Raw genomic sequence first — 18,960 nt, 5'->3', positions numbered from 1 at the left:
GAATAAATATAAATTGCTATGTTATAGACAGCTCTCCCCTGTAGGCAAGCATTCCCTCCAATGCATTTCACAAAGAACCACATTTCCTTGAGGAAACATAATTTAAACCCTAGAGCAGTAAGACTCGTTCTCAGGGACATTGCCATGCCATTCAAGATATTGCTAAAAATTGCTCTGCAAATACCACTGCTGTCCCCAAAGATTTGGTTAAGGGATCATTTTACTTCATGTTATTCTTCAAAGGGAGCCAGGGACCATATCATTTTTATAACTGGAAAAGACCACAGCTTGCAGCCTTATAGATCTGGGCTCTGACGTCCAGGGAGTGAAAGGCCCTCCCTGAGGTCTCTTGGTGGTTGAGGGAGCTCTAGGGATCCCCTCAAGGATAGTTCGCCTCCAACTAAGCTGGAGCCAATGTTTATACATAGTCATGAAAGAATGAACTTGGGCTACAACAGGCTTCTACTGAGTGTTTAACAAATGCAGGATTATTTATTCAAAGCAATGAGACTTTTACAAAATGATTTTTCAGACTTCTCTCACCTTTTTCTCTTCAGAGAAGACTAAATTTTCCATTTTACTTGATTTTAAAACTTTGGATTTCTGAAGAAAACTTCACTTTTATTATCTTCCAACGGTTAAGATAGGAGAAATAAAGACTAACAATAAAATTGAATATGTCAGCCTTTTAAAATAAAGATTGAAAATAAATATACAGTTCAAATCTCATCTCATACAGTTCTGTCTATAGTACAAGTCATGCAATGACTCATTTACATGCATCTTAAAGAGTTATCCATTTATAACTAATAAGGGGCAAGACTACTAATTTCATTACGTGAACCACAGGTTCTTATAGTCTATGACAAGTCCATCTTTTTCAGTTCAATTTTTGCTTTTAAAATACTCTGAAGCAGAGAGATGCCCAAAAGGAGCCATCACATGCATCATTTATAACCTGGCCTTGCTTTGTGGATCGGTAGGCTGAGGGATTTAATTGGGATAAATGGAGCAAGGAAAAGACCAATGAGCCAGTGTGAAATTTTCTTGTATGCATCAACAGGTTCCTGGTTAATTGACGGTGGTCCAATACTATTAAGAGCTGCTTCAAAAAGTTATTTATTATATTCCTTGAATAATTGAGACAGTCTATTAAAATGCAAAAAAGAGACATTTCCTCAACATCTAGGTCCCAAATCTATTATAAACAGAAATGGTTCAACATAATTGTCCTGACACAGTACACTCTTTAGAGTGTAACTACTAAAATAACAGTAAACTGAGAAACAGAAGATCTCAATTTTAGAGCCAAACAGGCATTTGTCCTTAGGCAAGCCACTAACCCCTGTGTGTCCCAGTTTCCTCCAACCGTAGGAAAGTTAGTTGTGTGAATAACAATGGCCAGATTACACATGACCAGAAATCAATACTGAGGAGAAGTAAGAGTTTCTAAGTACTACGTATTTTATTTTCTTCCACTTATCCACATATTTATTTGACAAGATTCAATTTAAATCCCATCTCCCTTATAAAACTTGCTAGACTCTCACCAGCTCTTATGACTTTTCATTCTATAAATATTTTCAATGTGCAACACAATACAAACATTTATGATATTATCTTTCATGGTTCCCTGTTTCTTCAGTTCAAATTTGATTCCCCACTGCAACTGTTAAGTACTCTGAGAATAAGGACTATCATATAGTAAGCATGTATAATATTGATTAAATTTATCCTTCTATGAAAAACCAGAATTGCAGGTGAAATCTGTTGAAAAGTTTGTTCATTACCTAAAATGTGCAGTACCACTTCTTTATTTCAGAATCACTGATTATTAATTAAATGTTTCTCATGAAAAATAAAATGTTACACATCATTCTATGCTGGCAGATAGTAATTTGCACTAGTGGGGGTGAGGATTTAATAATGTGTGTAACTGTTGAACCACTGTTGTAAACTTGAAACCATATAATATTATGTATCCACATACCTCAACAAAAAATTAAATTAAAATAAATAAAATGTTATACTCTATAAAGCTTTGACTTAATATCCTAACTCTTAATGATTCTCATTTCTTAAAAGGTGGGACATCTTGGGAGCTGTCATTGGTACAGAATGTGGAACAATAGAATCAGGCTTATCCATGGTCTTCCTCAAAGATGGAGAGAGGAAATTATGCACTCCGTACATGGACACTACTGGTTATGGGAACCTGAGGTTTTACTTCGTTATGGGTAGGTACATTTTGAACACATTTCATTGACCTAGGGCAGATTCTAGGCCAACACCTGTTCCTGAGGAAGTAAGATTGCTGTCTATGATATAAAAAAAATTATTAAATATGAGTTCTTCTCCATGAACAAAAGCTCATACCTGCTTCAGAATATCCTGGAACCTAAGAGAACTAGTCCTGGTATGCCTTCAGCTAGTCCTGAAGATAAAATGCCATGATAACTTCCTTCCATCTTTCCCTCAGTGGTGAGAGCTGAAAACACAGTGGGAGAGAAGCTAAGAGCACAGTGACCCCCTTGTCCAAAACCTCTTGCTTCCCAAGAAAATAATCATAATGTTAAGTCATTTGTTTCATGATATGTCATCATGGCATAACTCTTTTGTTGTGGGAGGCTAAGAAAGAAACAGATTTATAATACTTGATTAATATGCTCCACTTTATAATATGTGGCAAACACATAAAGAAAATGTTCCTAAGATATGTTTTTCTTTAGATTATTATAGAACAAATAAGTAGTTAAAAGTTAAGGAAAATACCCAAAGAGGAATTCGGAGGTTGAAATTTATGACCTTTAAATTTATCATTTTCATCAACAAGAGCCACAGTCACATATTCTTTCACCAGATGTCCTCCCATAAATGTGAGTAGATGTCATATGCCTTCTTTGTTGAGTGACTGGAAAAGCATAGACAACACCTGGAAGTGAAACAGGAAATAAACATTGTCCACCTTTGAACTTACTAGCAAAGGTGTCAATTCAGCAGGACAAACATGCCTCCTGAGTCTAGGCTTCAGCATTGGCTATTTATTTCTCTTATATTTCCCACTTTCTATAGCTCAGAGTGAACTGGTAAAATGTCAGATTATATCATGCTCTCAAACACATTGCCCATGTGATGTTACCTCATTTTCAATAATTATGTTTAATAATAGGGAAATTACGGATATAAAATATAACATAATCTTCCTACATTAAGGATTCCTCACCTTGACTCTGAAGTGATTTGTATATTAAAAACCCAGAGCTCATTTCCCTTAAATAATTAGAATTCAAACTGGCTCTTGTTTTATTTAGATTGATTCCTGGGAAACATTAAACACCCCAAAAAAGTCCCAATAGACATTCAGTATGCCAGTCTAATTTAAGTATTTTTCCTTTTTACCATTTTTGACACAATATATTTAAATTCTTGGTTTTTTTAATAGTGAATCATACTAAATCAACCCATTCAGTGACTTTATGAAAAAATTGTCATGTCTGTATAATGCCTTTACATAAAAGATTAAGTCATTTTTAATTCTTTCTGAAACAAAGCAGATTATTAATTAATCAATTAAAACAATATGGACTATGAGGGCAAAAATTCATTTGAATGAGCCCAGAGTACATTATCCCAAATAAAAGCAAGTCCTTTCAACTTTTAAAATATAACAAATTCCTATTGAATATAGAGCACTGAACTAGGATATATGAAGAATACAATTGGGGAAAATAATGGTACCTAAATCACAGAATTGCTAATAAATGAGTTAATATGTGCAAAGATAAAAGTGGTGACTGACAGTAGTTAAGGCTCACTCTATGTGGGATTTTTCACGTATAAAAATTACTTAAGAGTCCTTGCCCGCAAGTAGCATCTAACTTTAAGGGAGAATGTACTGGAATGAAAATGTTATAAAAGTGCCGAGGAAGCTCTGGGTAATTGCGGTGGGAGGTAGAGCTTTATGAAGGAGATGGCATTTGAACTGGTCCTTGAAGGATAGACATGATTTAAATTTAAGGGGAGAAGAGAATTTCAAGCTGAGCCAGAATTCTGAGAAACAGCACCAGTATAAAGGTCATAGCTCAATGGAAAGATATTAATATGGAGCTGGGAGGACAAACTGGAGCCAGAGAAGTGATTTTCTTTGCCATTGTTCTAAGGAGTTGGGATTCTCTTTCTCTAGGCAGCACAGAGCCATCCAATGTTCCTGTTGGTTCTGTAACATACTCTCAACTGTATTTTAGAAAGATATTTTGGCAGGAATGTGAAGGGAAGGCTGAAATAATCAGAAATGAGGGGACAAGAGACCAGTTAGGGTAAGGTTGCCAGATCTAGGGGTAGGGGTGGAGGGGAAAGCCTCTTTAAATTTGAATTTCAGACAAAAACATGTTTTTTTTTGTATAAATATAGTTCATGCGATGTATTTTTTTCTGGCAACCCAGAGTTAGGAGGCCGTTGTACTAGCTCAAGCAACACAGGAATTTTGGCAGTGACAATAGTAATAATGTGAGGGAGGGGGCAAAAAATAAATCACAGAAGAAGAGGAACCAACTGAAGTTCACACCCAGCGGACTGCAGGGGTTATGAGACCAGTACTGGAGAGGACACATTTCTCTCCTGGGTGACTGGAAGAATGGTGCCATTTCCCCAGATAGGAAGTGTCCAGTCAATCAAAAGCAAATGTGGAATAGTCGATTAGGTATGTCGTATGAGTAGTAGATCAGGTATAGTAGATGTGTTGAGGCTGACGCTTCTGAAAGGCCATCTGAAAGCAGACATTCCACTCAGGGTCTGAACTGGTTTGGAAAGTCATCAGCAGGGAGACGGTAACTGGAGCCACGGGAGTGGCTGTGTTCCCCCAGGCGTAAGGCAGAGTAAGCAAAGGACGTGAGAAATTCTCAGGGAGAGCCTCATCCAGGTGTAGGTGGAAGGAGAAAGAGTAGACATAGGGGACTGAGAAAGGACATAAAGAAATGCAGGAGGGAAGGTGCCATCCTACACTAAAGGAGGAAGGGAAGAGCGTGGTTCAGGGGAAGGTTGGCACGGAGGTGGTCTGCAGCGTAGGGAATGCCACACACCAAGAGGTCAACCAGCATGAGGCTGAGGGCCCACCAGGGACTTAGGAGAGAGTATTCCCCATGGTGCGGTGCCTGGGGAGCCAAAGTACGAAGAGTTCAAAGAAACAAAGACTTGAGTCACTGAAAGCAGACGGCTTGTTCAAGCAGTTCATCAGTAATCAAGAAGAAAAGAAATGGTGTCTGAATCTTGTGGAGAAGCAGAATCCAGCAACAGTGTTTTTAGGATGGAATATGATAGGACAGGATAGGACAGGACAGGACAGGAGTGGATAGGACAGGACGGGACAGGACTGGATAGGACAGGATAGGACAGGATAGGGTAGAATAGGACAGGACAGGACAGAATAGGATAGGACAGGATAGGGTAGGACAGGACAGGACAGAAGAGGACAGGATAGGGTAGGATAGGACAGGACTGGATAGGACAGGACAGGACAGGATAGGGTAGGATAGGACAGGACAGGAGTGGATAGGACAGGATAGGACAGGCCAGGACAGGACTGGATAGGATAGGAAAGGACAGGATAGGACAGGCCAGGATGGGACAGGCCAGGAAAGGACTGGATAGGATAGGACAGGACAGGATAGGGTAGGATAGGACAGGACAGGACTGGATAGGACAGGACAGGACAGGACAGGATAGGATAGGAAAGGACAGGATAGGACAGGCCAGGATGGGACAGGCCAGGAAAGGACTGGATAGGATAGGAAAGGACAGGATAGGACAGGCCAGGATGGGACAGGCCAGGAAAGGACTGGATAGGATAGGACAGGACAGGATAGGGTAGGATAGGACAGGACAGGACAGGATAGGACAGGACAGGACAGGACTGTATAGGACAGGATAGGACAGGCCAGGACAGGACTGGATAGGACAGGACAGGACTAGATAGGATAGGACAGGACAGGATAGGACAGGCCAGGAAAGGACTGGATAGGATAGGACAGGACAGGACTGGATAGGACAGGACAGGACAGGACAGGACAGGACTGGATAGGACAGGACAGGATAGGATAAGATAGGACAGGACAGGATAGGATAGGACAGGATACAGTAGGATAGGACAGGACAGGATACAGTAGGATAAAACTGTACCTATAGAAAGGACTTTAAAACTTTGGTAGCTGATGAAAAGAAAGCAATATGGGAAGAGATGTTAACATATGATAGGCAGTTTATAAGTCATCCCTCACTAAATATGGTGCCTGGGAAAAATCACTGGCTGATTGTTAATCTAGACCAGACCACACTCCCTTTCTATCAGGCCCTGACTGTGTGTTCTTCCTGCTTTCATCACTTGGTTCATATCAACCTACAGTGACTTCCATTTCTGGAAAGTTTGCTCACCTTTCAAAATTCGGTTCAAAGTTCCTTCAGTCTTACATTCATTTTTTCAACACAAATTCACTGAAGACCAGTATCAGCACTGTTCTTAGAGCGAGAATGCAGTGAACAAGACAAAAATAACCTAACACACCTCATTCATTCATTTATTATTTCCTCAACAAATATTCACTGAGCATCTCCCATATGCCCAGCTCTTTTAACCCAGGCTTGTATCTCCCCTCTGAGTTCTGTCTGTGACTATGGTAGCATAGCACAGTATACTGCTAGTTATCATTCTTTGGTGTATATCAGTCTTGTTTTCCTTGCTAAATAACACTTTCTGAGGGCAGGGCTTACTTCCCTTTCTAGCCCAATGTCCCACACATAGTAAATAAAATCACTTTGCCAACACAAAGAAGTATGTTAAAAGCTACATAAAACAGGTTTTTAATATTTTTAAACTGTCCATCTAGTTTTTATTGAAATATTCTGCACTTTAATTGCTGTACAAGATGCCTCTGGAGTCATACCTTTCCGCAGTATATCAAAGTGCATGAAACTGAAGAAGCATCCATATCTTTCTGTAGGAGCTGCTGTCACTGCCACTTCACAGAACTGATAAATTTCCCCCAGAGGGATCTTTCCGATAGAGTCTGTCATCATTTTAAAATCTGGGCTCCTTTTGGACTTTCTTCTTCTGTCATTCTGGGCTGGATGAGCTCTGCCGTGTGTTTCAATTCTCTCTGAAAGGCAGGTGCAGTTCACGAACTATTCGTAAGAGAGCAGAGGAGTTTTATAGGAAACAAATTAATGAAATTAGAACTGATGGTTCAGTTCCTACGTCTCTAGGTATGGTGCTTTAAACCCACACTGCCTATGACCTTTCACCTTTTTTTGTTCTTTTTCGTAAGTATTTAATGTGTTCTTAATAGAGAAAACACATTTTTTAAAGGGGAATTTAGTTTTCATGTAGGTATTACCCAGAGAGACTATTTACAATAACTTTACTAGCTATACTTACCATAACATAGATGTAATGAAATGCTTAAAAATGTATCAGATGGCAAATCATAAGACTTTCTCTTAAATTGTTGCCCTAGAACAATAAACTTCTATTAGAATGAGGTCTACATGAACACCGTATCTGACTTCTCTATTCCCAGTTCAGATTAGTTAACTCAGTAAATAGTTATCATATGCCAAGTTACAAGATGTAACATGCTACGTTTCAGTGCTTCAGAAATACCATCTCCCAAGTTACTTCTGTTATTATGCTCTTTCTTATTCTGATTAGGTTCTAGCTTTCTTACTTATAACACCACATAGCAGTAATTTCTTTCCAAGATCAGACCCTGATTACCCAGACAGAGATTGAGCCAGACATTTATAGTAATTGACTCTCTCTCTTTATTCTTCCTCTATCCTTCCTTCCTTTCTTTCTTCAGATGGTAAATCTCAACCATTATTTGTTGATTCTACTAGGTTAACTATGAGAGGGTAACCTTGTTCTATAGTTTTGAGGTTGCCTTACTGTCACTGTAGAGTATTAACAACAGAAAATGCCTATAGATAAAAATGCACATTAATGAACTGGAGGGGTGTTCTTTTTAAAGTTAATAAAATTAAAAAGTTAATGCTATGTATTTTGGACCTTAGGGATAGAATATTTGCAAGGAAATGCATGCACATGCCTGTGTTCCTCCTAATGTGTTTAATGCTGTTATGAATGAAAATAGCGGTGGGGAGAGGCTTCTGGTTAGATGTGTAATCCTTTAAAATCCCAGTCATGAAGACAGTTGGTAGAAGCCAGAAATAGGAGGGATTATTGGCCAAATGGAGCAGTGAAAAGAATAGAAGGTCAAGGGCTAAGAGACATAACATTAACTCTTTCCTACCAGTTAGTGAAAAAGATCCTTAGGTTCAGGAACCTACTCTGTTACTCAGTTTAATCATCAGGATATTCTTAATTACCTTTCAATTCTAATGGTTCATCATTTCACATTACTATAAAGTGGAGTGATCAAGAATAAGCTACTCTGTGTGCCTTCCAACAATGAAAAGGGATACCAGAAGCAAAAATGAAAAGCGTAAAGTGAACTGCACTCAAAATACAAATAGTTAATATGTGCTAAAATATTAAAAATACTACATGCAACAGTGTAAAAATGCTTCTTCAGAAATATTTGATGCAGCAAGTCACCAAACTTTTTTAAAAACCATAATCATCAAAAAAAAAACCAAACCATAATCAATAGGTTCTGAACTTTGACCATAAAGACCTCAAATATAGGGAAGTAATGGTTTTTATTTAAAAAGCAGAACACACCTCTTCAATGTGAGTTAAAATATGGACATAATGTCATAGCTCATTGCAGACTATTATTTGAGTAATCTCATTAAGCAAATAGTTACTTTGGCCTTCACAAATGTCAAGTCTTTGATCTTTAGGATGGCCCATGGGAACTGTCTTCATAAATTATTTCCTTGGGTCTGGTTACCTTTGTTTAGGGTCATCCTTAAGGGACATCTGGGTTCTATAATTATTTTTTATTCTGAAAGTCAACATTATACCTGACATGTTTCTGGATGCAAGTTGATACTAACAACTTAAAACTTTTGTACAGGAGGAATTTGTGATCCCGGAGATTCTCATGAAAATGATCTCACCCTGTATGCAAAGATTGAAGGAAGAAAAGAACACATTATATTGGATACCCTTTCCTATTCCTCATATAAGGTACAAAGGCCAATCCATGTGCCATATCCCCGCTCCCCCAGACCTCCCTCATCAAGCCAAGGACAAAACCACAAAAATCATGGTAGATACAGAGGATAACCTTCTCTTCTACCACCCCAGGAAATTGCCAGATTTCTTTAAAAGTTATATGGATATTTTAACAGTTACTTTTTGTCTTGTTGCAAACAAAAAATGAGATTTTATCAGGTAGAATGAATTACAACAACTGTGACAATAAGGTGGAGCCAAATACTCTGACAGTTTTTCTTGTTCCCAGAAAACCCTGAAAGTGGCTCTAATTATGCAGCCTCACAGACTTGCTATCAGCCATGAGTATTTACCTAGCATTCTGAGATCTCCTAGGCATAAGACACTGTAGAAGTACAAGTTATTAGTACCTTTGCTTTTTTTCTTTGCTAATTAGAGCCACTGAGGGTGACCTTTTCCCATTTCCCCTTAGATTTACGACAGGTGTTGGTTCTGGTTATTTGTAAACACCTTCAAAATTATTTATGATATATCAAAAGGTATAGAATTATTTTTTTCTAATAGTAGATTTGTGCTGAGACTACACTCACACATTCATTATTAGTTAGGCTTCTCTCCACATTGGTAGCAGCCTGCACACTTTGAAGAACTTGAACACAGCCAATATCTATTATCTCATGGTTTCAGTTAGGAAAACAGGAGATAAACACCAAGGCTATAATAGAGAACAACCAGAGAAAGTATTCAACACACTCCACATGCTCAGGTGACTCAAATTACACCATTTGGAATTTCACAATGGACTACTTTTCCATTTGTGACCAGGTCAGAGATACACCTGCTCTGAGGTGTATCTCTGCATGCCTAAAACTGAATAAATTATATAATTTATCATGGATTAACTCATTGTCTCTGGATGTTTGTGCTTAGAGTCCTGTTTTCAGAATACCTAATTTGGGAAACCATTCTAAAAGAAGACTGTGATCAAGTGTAAATGTCAAGTTGTGATGTCTGAAATGGATACATATGGTTTGTTAACTTTTAAAGACCTTACACCAATTTATTGTGGGTTGAGAGGGCCTGACCATCATACAGAGTTCCCAGTGTCTCCAAAGGAGGAATTGTGAGGGACTAAAACAAATACCCTCTGAGGACAGCATCTACCACATGAAATAACAAATGGAACACATAGGACATTTCCTGGTGCTTAATGAATGGCAGTTGTGTACACAGTAAGATTAAATCTAGGGAGATTCTCAAGATGGCAGCATAAGTAAGGTGGCAGAAATCTCCTCCCAAAACCATACATACAAGTACAACTATTCCCAAAAGAATGACCAGAAGATACAGTACTCGAGCCAGGCTGTATCTGCAAGACTCCAACATCTCATGGAAAAGGGTAAGATACAAAACTGTGACCCAGCCGGAGGAAAAGAATCAGAGTGGGGAGGGAGTGGAAGCACAGGACTGCTAAATAAACAGCCCTAGTAATCTGCCTTGGGAGCACAGACACACATTGCATGGTATACTGGATATTAGAGGAGCGGAAAAGCAAAATCCAAGATTAAGACTGCGAACAGGTTCCCACAGCCGGCTGCCCTGGGACAAAAGAAAAGCAGGCCCTTTAAAAGTCTTAAAGGGACAAGGGTTTAACAGGTGGACAGAATCGTCCCTGCACACTCAGCCCAGCAGGTTGGGAACCTTAAAGAACTTTAGGAGCCCTAATGCCCTGGGTGGCAACACAGCTCCAAATCCCCTCACAGCGATAAGCAGCCTCCTATTCCTTCCCCCTCACTGGTACTGCAAGTGAACCAACTGACCCGCCATTCCTGCGGAACAGCTGGGAGCAGCCCCACATACAGCAACCACACAGCTTAACACAGAGGCTTCTCCCTGCATGCGGCTAGCGGGCCCAGACTCAGAGGCTTCTCCCTGCATGCAGTTGACTGGCACAGATAGCAGAGATTGGTGCAGAGTCCAGAAGTCATGAAGGGGGTCTGTTCTTGTGTAAGTACACACGCCATTCACCTGCAACCCCCGCCAGTGCCCTAGGCCATCCCAAGGGCCACCCTACCCACAGCAGCTCAGAGGATTAACCCAGAGGCTGATCCCTGCATGCAGTTGACTGGCACAGACAGCAGAGATGGGCACAGAGTCCAGGAAGCAAGAAGAGGCTCTGTTCTCATGGCAGAACACGCAATGCTGACCTGCAACCCTGTCAGTGCCCTAGACCATCCCAAGGGCTGCCCCACCTATGGCAGTTCAGGGGATTAACTCAGAGGCTGATCCCTGCATGCAGTTGACTGGCACAGACAGCAGAGACAGTCACAGAGACTGGGAGGCACAAAGGGGCTTTGCTCTTGTGGCAGGACATGCTTTGCTGGCCTGCGACCCCTGCCATTACCCTAGGCCATCTCAAATGCTTCCCTGTCCATGGCAGCTTAGGGAATTAACCCAGAGGCAGCTCCCTGTGTGTGGTTAACCAGCACAGACAGTGCAGACAGACAAGGTGATGAACAAACAGGAAGGGAATTTGTTCTCTCAGCTGAAATATGTGCCACTAGCCAGAGAACACTCCTATCACCATTAAAAGGCAGAAGAACTTTGTTCAGTCAAAAATCCCTCAAACACCAGAGAGAGGGCTTGGTGACACTGAAATCACCAATCTTCCTGAAAAAGAATTCAAAATGAAAGTCATATGCATGCTTATGGAGCTACACAGAAATATTCAACAGCTAAGGGTGAATTCAGGAGGGAGATAACAGAAATGAAACAAACAATGAGCAGACTGGACGAGGTTGAAGTGACTGCTAATGGAATAGAAATCTGAGAACAGGAATCCAGAGAAGTTGAGGCAGAGAGAGATAAAAGGATATTTAGGAATGAAAGAATATTAAGAGAACTGTGTGACCAATCCAAACGGAACAATATTCACATTATAAGGGTACCAGAAGAAGAAGAGAGAGAAAAAGGGGTAGAAAGTGTCTTTGAAGAAATAATTGCTGAAAACTTCCCAAATCTGGGGAAGGAAATAATCTATCAGACCATGGAAGACCACAGATCTCCCAACAGAAGGGACCCAAGAAGGACAACACCAAGACATATAATACTTAAAATGGCAAAGATTAAAGACAAGGACAGAGTATTAAAAGCAGCCAGAGAGAAAAAATGATCACCTACAAAGGAAAACCCATCAGGCTATCATCAGACTTCTCAGCAGAAACCTTACAGGCCAGAAGAGAATGGCATGATATATTCAATGCAATGAAACAGAAGGGCCTTGAACCAAGAATACTGTATCCAGCAAGATTATCATTTAAATTTGAAGGAGAGACTAAATAGTTCCCAGATAACCAAGAGTTGAGGGAATTTACCTCCCACAAACCATCTCTACAATGTATTTTAAAGGGGCTGCTCTAGATGGAAGTATACCTAAGGCTAAATAGCTATCACCAGAGAAAATAAGACCACAGCAAAGAAAATAGACCAACTAAATGCAAAATAAAATTACCTATCCACAAAATAAGTCAAGGGAAACACAAAGAGTACAGAATAAAACACCTAACATATAAAGAGTAGAGGAGGAAGAATAGGAGGGGAGAGAAATAAAGAATCATCAGACCGTGTTTAGAATAGCATAATAAATAGAGTTAAGTTAGACAGTTAGAGAGTAAAGAAGCTACCCTTGAACCTTGTGTAACCACAAATCCAAAGTCTGCAATGACAATAAGTATATACCTATCGATAATCACCCTAAATGTAAATGGACTGAATGCACCAATCAAAAGACACAGAGTAATAGAATGGATAAAAAAAAAAAGCAAGACCCAACTATATGTTGCCTACAAGATACTCACTTCAAACCCAAAGTCATACACAGACTAAAAGTGAAGAGATGGACAAAGATATTTCATGCAAACAACAGGGAGAAAAAAGCAATACTTGTATTAGGCAAAATAGACTTCAAAACAAAGAAAGTAACATGAGATAAAGAAGGATATTACATAATAATAAAGGGGTCAGTTCAACAAGAGTATATCACCAGTAGAAATATCTATGGAACCAACATAGGAGCACCTACACATGTGAAAAAAATACTAACAGAATTAAAGGAGGAAATAGAATGCAGTGCACTCATTTTAGGAGACTTCAACACACCACTCACTCCAAAGGACAGATCAACCAGACAGAAAATAAGTAAGGACACAGAGGCACCAAACAGCGCATTAGAAAAGATGGACCTAACAGACATCTACAGAACTCTACACACAAAAGCAGCACATACACATTCTTCTCAAGTGCACATGGAACATTTTCCAGGATAGATCACATACTAGGCAACAAGAAGAGCTTCAGTAAATTCAAAAAGATTAAAATTGTACCAACCAACTTCTAAGATCACAAAGGTATAAAACTAGAAATAAATTGTACAAAGAAAATGAAAAGGCTCACAAATGCATGGAGGCTTAATAACATGCTCCTAAATGGATCAATGGCCAAATAAAAACAGAAATCAAGCAATACATGGAGACAAATGAAAACAACAGCACAATGCCCCAACTTTTGTGGGACACAGTGAAGGCAGTCGTAAGAGGAAAGTATATAGCAATCCAAGCCAATTTAAGAAGGAAGAACAATCCCAAATGAATAGTCTAAATTCACAATTATTGAAACAGGAAAAAGAACAAATGAGGCCCAAAGTCAGCAGAGGCAGAGACATAATAAAGATCAAAGAAGAAATAAATAAAATTGAGAAGAATAAAACAATACAAAAAGTTAATGAAGCCAAGAGCTGATTCCTTGAGAAAATAAACAAAATAGATAAACCCCTAGCCAGACTTATTAAGAAAAAAACAGAATCTACACACATAAACAGAATCAGAAATGAGAAAGGAAAAATCACTACAGACACTGCAGAAATACAAAGGATTATTAGAGAATAATGTGAAAATCTATATGGTAACAAACTGAATAACCTAGAAGAAATGGAAAGCTTTCTGGAAAAATACAACCTTCCAAGACTGACCCAGGACGAAACAGAAAATCTAAACAGACCAATTACCAGCAACGAAATTGAATTGGTAATCAAAAAACTACCCAAGAACAAAACCCCCAAGCCAAATGGACTCTCCGCTTAATTTTATCAGACATTTAGAGAAGACATAATATCCATTCTCCTTAAAGTTTTCCAAAAAAATAGAAGAGGAGGAATACTTTCAAACTCATTCTATAAAGCCAGCATCACTCTAATACCAAAACCAGGCAAAGACCCAACAAAAAAAGAAAACTACAGACCAATATCCCTGATGAAAATAGATGCAAAAATACTCAACAAAATATTAGCAAACTGAATTCGAAAATACATCAAGAGGATCATACAACATGATCAAGTGGGTGTCATCCCAGGGATGCAAGGATGGTACAATATTCGAAACTCCATCAACATCATCCACTATATTAATAAAAAGAAGGACAAAAATCACATGATCATCTCTGTAGATGCTGAAAAAGCATTGAAAAAATTCAACATCCATTCATGATAAAAACTCTCAACAAAATGAATGTATAAGACAAGTACCTCAACATAATAAAGACCATATATGACAAACTCACAGCCAACATTATACTTAACAGCAAGAAGCTGAAAGCTTTTCCCCTAAGACTGGGAACAAGACAAGGATGCCCCTCTCCCCGCTTTTATTTAGCATAGTACTGGACGTCCTAGCCACGGCAATCAGACAACACAAAGAAATAAAAGGCATCTAGATTGTAAGGAAAAAGCCAAACTGTCACTGTTTGCAGATGACATGGTACTATACATAAAAATACCCTAAAGAATCCACTCCAAAACTACTAGAAATATCTAAATTCAGCAAAGTTACAGGACACAAAATTAATACACAGAAATCTGTTGCATTCCTATACACTACCGATGAACTAGCAGAAAGAGAAATCAGGAAAACAATTCCATTTACAATTGCACCAAAAAGAATAAAATACCTAGGAATATATCTAACCAGGGAAGTGAAAGACCTATACACTGAAACTACAAGACACTCTTAAGAGAAATTAAAGAGGTCACTAATAAATGGAAATTCATCCCATACTCTTGGGTAGGAAGAATTAATATTGTCAGAATGGCCATCCTGCTTAAAGCAATCTACAGATTCAATGCAGTCCCTATCAAAATACCAACAGCATTCTTCAACAAACTGGAACAAATAGTTCTAAAATTCATATGGAACCACAAAAGACCCCGAATAGCCAAAGCAATCCTGAGAAGGAAGAATAAAGCAGGGGGGATCTTGCTTCCCAACTTCAAGCTCTACTACAAAGCCATAGTAATCAAGACCGTTTGGTACTGGCACATAAACAGACCCATAGACTGGCAGAACAGAATAGAGAGTCCAGACATTAACCCAAACATATGTGGTCAATTAATATATGATAAAGGAGCCATGGATATACAATGGGGAAATGACAGCCTCTTTAACAGCTGGTGTTGGCAAAACTGGACAGCTACATGTAAGAGAATGAAACTCAATCATTGTCTAACCCCATACACAAAAGTAAGCTCGAAATGGTTCAAAGACCTGAATGTAAGTCATGAAACCATAAAACTCTTAGAAAAAAACATAGGCAAAAATCTCTTGGACCTAAACATGAGCAACTTCTTCATGAACATATCTCCTGGGCAAAGGAAACAAAAGCAAAAATGAACAAGTGGGACTATATCAAGCTGAAAAGCTTCTGTACAGCAAAGGACAACGTCAATAGAACAAAAAGGCGTCCTACAGTATGGGAGAATATATTCATAAATGACATATCCAATAAAGGGTTGACATCCAAAATATATAAAGAGCTCATGCACCTCAACAAACAAAAGCAAATAATCCAATTAAAAAATGGGCAGAGGATCTGAACAGACACTTCTCCAAAGAGCAATGCAAATTAAAGCCACAATGAGATATCACCTCACATCAGTTAGCATGGCTACCATCCAAAAGACAAACAACAACGAATGTTGGTGAGGATGTGGAGAAAGGGAAACCCTCCTGCACTGCTGGTGTGGATGTAAATTAGTTCAACCATTGTGGAAATCAATGGAGGTTCTTCAAAAAACTCAAAATAGAAATACCATTTGACCCAGAAATTCCACTCCTAGGAATTTACCCTAAGAATGCAGGAGCCCAGTTTGAAAAAGACATTGCACCCCTCTGTTTATCACAGCACTATGTACAATAGCCAAGAAATGGAAACAACCTAAGTGTCCATCAGTAGATGAATGGATAAAGAAGATGTGGTACATATACACAATGGAATATTTTTCAGCCATATGAAGAAAACAAATCCTACCATTTGCAACAACATGGATGCAGGTAGAGGGTATTATGCTTAGTGAAATAAGCCAGGCGGAGAAAGACAAGTACCAAATGATTTCACTCATCTGTGGAGCATAACAGCAAAGATAAAACTGAAGGAACAAAACAGCAGCAGACTCACGGAACCCAAAAATGAACTAACAGTTACCAAAGGGAAAACGACTGGGGAGGATGGGTGTGAAGGGAGGGTTAAGGGGGAAAAACGGGCATTACTATTAGCACACATATTGTAAGGGGGCCGGCATAGGGAAGGCTGAACAACACAGAGAAGATAAATAGTGATTCTATAGTATCTTATTATGCTGATGGACAGTGACTGTAATGGGGTATGTAGTGGGGACTTGATAATGGGGGGAATCTAGTAACCACAATGTTGCTCATGTAATTGTATATTAATAATACCAAAATTTTTTTAAAAAGATTAAATCTAGGAAAATTCACAGATTCTCATAGGGAGAATTATGAATAACTTTGCTTTCCTTGTTTCAAAGGTTCCATCTTTAGTTTCTGTAGTCATCAATCCTGAACTTCAGACTCCTGCAACCAAATTTTGTCTCAGGCAAAAGAACCATCAAGGACATAATAGGAATGTCTGGGCTGTAGATTTTTTCCACGTCTTACCTGTTCTCCCTTCCACAATGTCTCACATGATACAGTTCTCCATTAATCTGGGATGTGGAACCCATCAACCTGGTAACAGGTAGGAAGCCCTATTTTTTTAGTGTGAACTAACTAAAAATGAACTCATAGACTTGGCTATTAAATCAGAGCAACTTCTCAGTAGGTTTTCAGCTGGATTTTTAAATAAAATATCCATTTAAAAGATACACCATTTACCCCCCAAAAAAGTTCTTCAATTACTATGTGAGGTATGACTGGATAGATTTTAACTAGAAATGACTTCATTCTAAGAGTTTGGTCTTACTTATCAGGAGTGTGCTTGCACACGCTGTGGCAGCCATCCACTCTGACAGATTGCTGAGAGAGAATAAAAAAGAAATAACTGAAAAAAGCTTGACCTCATGTTGGTTATTGACCCCCTAATAATAGGCACGGAAATCAATTAGCACCTCAAGAGCGATGACTTCTCAGTTTCACTTGCCAAAGTGTTGCTCTGTGTCCTTTCTAAGAATTTCATCAGTCTCATTTTCACAGGATGAAGTGGCAGTGTGAGACATGGTAATTGCCTTTCCATCTATCAGATTCAAGAGCACACATTCACGTTCCTATTTGTTGTCTTTAAACCGGAGTTTGTTTCTATAACAGTAACTTAACTGCTTGCCCTTTGAAGGCGGGTCGGACTTCAGTGCAGGGGATGCAACCATTTGGCAAACAGCAACTTAAAATTTTTACACTAGTTCTACATATGTTTAAAGTGCTCAGGCTGAAGTGAATAATTTCCTTTTGTTTGTTATCTTTGCCCTTTCTTGTCATGCTTGTTTGTATGTTACCAGTGTCAGCTTAGAGTTTTCCACCAACCACGGGCGTTCCTGGTCCCTCCTCCACACTGAATGTTTACCGGAGATCTGTGCTGGACCCCACCTGCCCCATAGCACTATCTACTCCTCTGAAAACTACAGCGGGTAAGTGCTCTAAGACATCCAGAGACTGGAAGCTGTGGTGCAGACACAAAATCAATGGGTAAGCCTAAGACGAGTGGTTTTTGGCATAATAGATAGACTGTCCTCTCTTTTTCAGCTGATTTAGGCATGAACTTGTTAAAAAAAAAAAAAAGGGCAGTAACTGTGGTGAATCTGATGCAAGACCACAGTTTGTAGGGCTATTCATTATTTGTGTAGTTGGCTTTTATACAAATTTAATTTCTATATAGTGATCCTGTGGTATTGCCAAAGTGCTTATTGCCAAAATACATACTAATGGGAAGATGCAGTATAGAGAAGGGGAAGCAAGTTAAGCTTTTGGAATTGAAGATTCAAATCCGATTTTCGCTGTCTTCTTGTGTAATAATACTGTCTAACTTCCCACGTCTTTCCACATAAATTAAGGACTGTGACACACCCCTTTCAGGGATATTAACAGAATTAAAGATGACTATATAAATATTTACCACTTTATAAAATAAGCAGTAGACAAATAATAAAACTATTTCCGAGAATGGCAAAATTAAATTGAGAATTATTTTCTAGTCTAGCCTCTCTTTAAATATGCACAGCACTTTAAATGTATAGGAAAAATATCAAAAGTAATCAATTGCAGCCTATGTCTGCACAGATGCTTATCATAGAATAATATCTAAGATCTGATGTAAAAATTTCTAAAAGGAGTGTCTAAAAACAAAATAAATATCATTTATTATGTTACTCTAGTGTGATATGGATGTTTTTAGAAGTTACATGTCTGTTTTAAAACTGTAAACAAACTCCACAGGTGAATATAAAGAGTTTATTACCAAATTTTAGTGCTATCCCAAGCATTCAGAGACCAGAA

General features: G+C 38.8%; 1 protein-coding gene across 2 annotated transcripts in view; it reads left to right on the top strand.

The window, feature by feature from the left end:
• The window catches only part of RELN (reelin), a 514,773-nt gene that overhangs the window by 341,650 nt on the left and 154,163 nt on the right, over positions 1–18,960 (top strand). For both annotated transcript variants that reach the window (XM_037001388.2, XM_073238979.1), the window contains exons 12-15: positions 2,086–2,237; positions 9,030–9,142; positions 17,004–17,212; positions 17,967–18,095. In XM_037001388.2, coding sequence (XP_036857283.2) covers positions 2,086–2,237; positions 9,030–9,142; positions 17,004–17,212; positions 17,967–18,095 — 603 coding nt within the window. The remainder of the gene's footprint in view (positions 1–2,085; positions 2,238–9,029; positions 9,143–17,003; positions 17,213–17,966; positions 18,096–18,960) is intronic.

Source organism: Manis javanica, chromosome 6 (assembly GCF_040802235.1).
Source record: "Manis javanica isolate MJ-LG chromosome 6, MJ_LKY, whole genome shotgun sequence".
NCBI classification, from domain to species: domain Eukaryota; kingdom Metazoa; phylum Chordata; class Mammalia; order Pholidota; family Manidae; genus Manis; species Manis javanica.
This window is presented reverse-complemented; position numbering and strand designations above follow the sequence as displayed.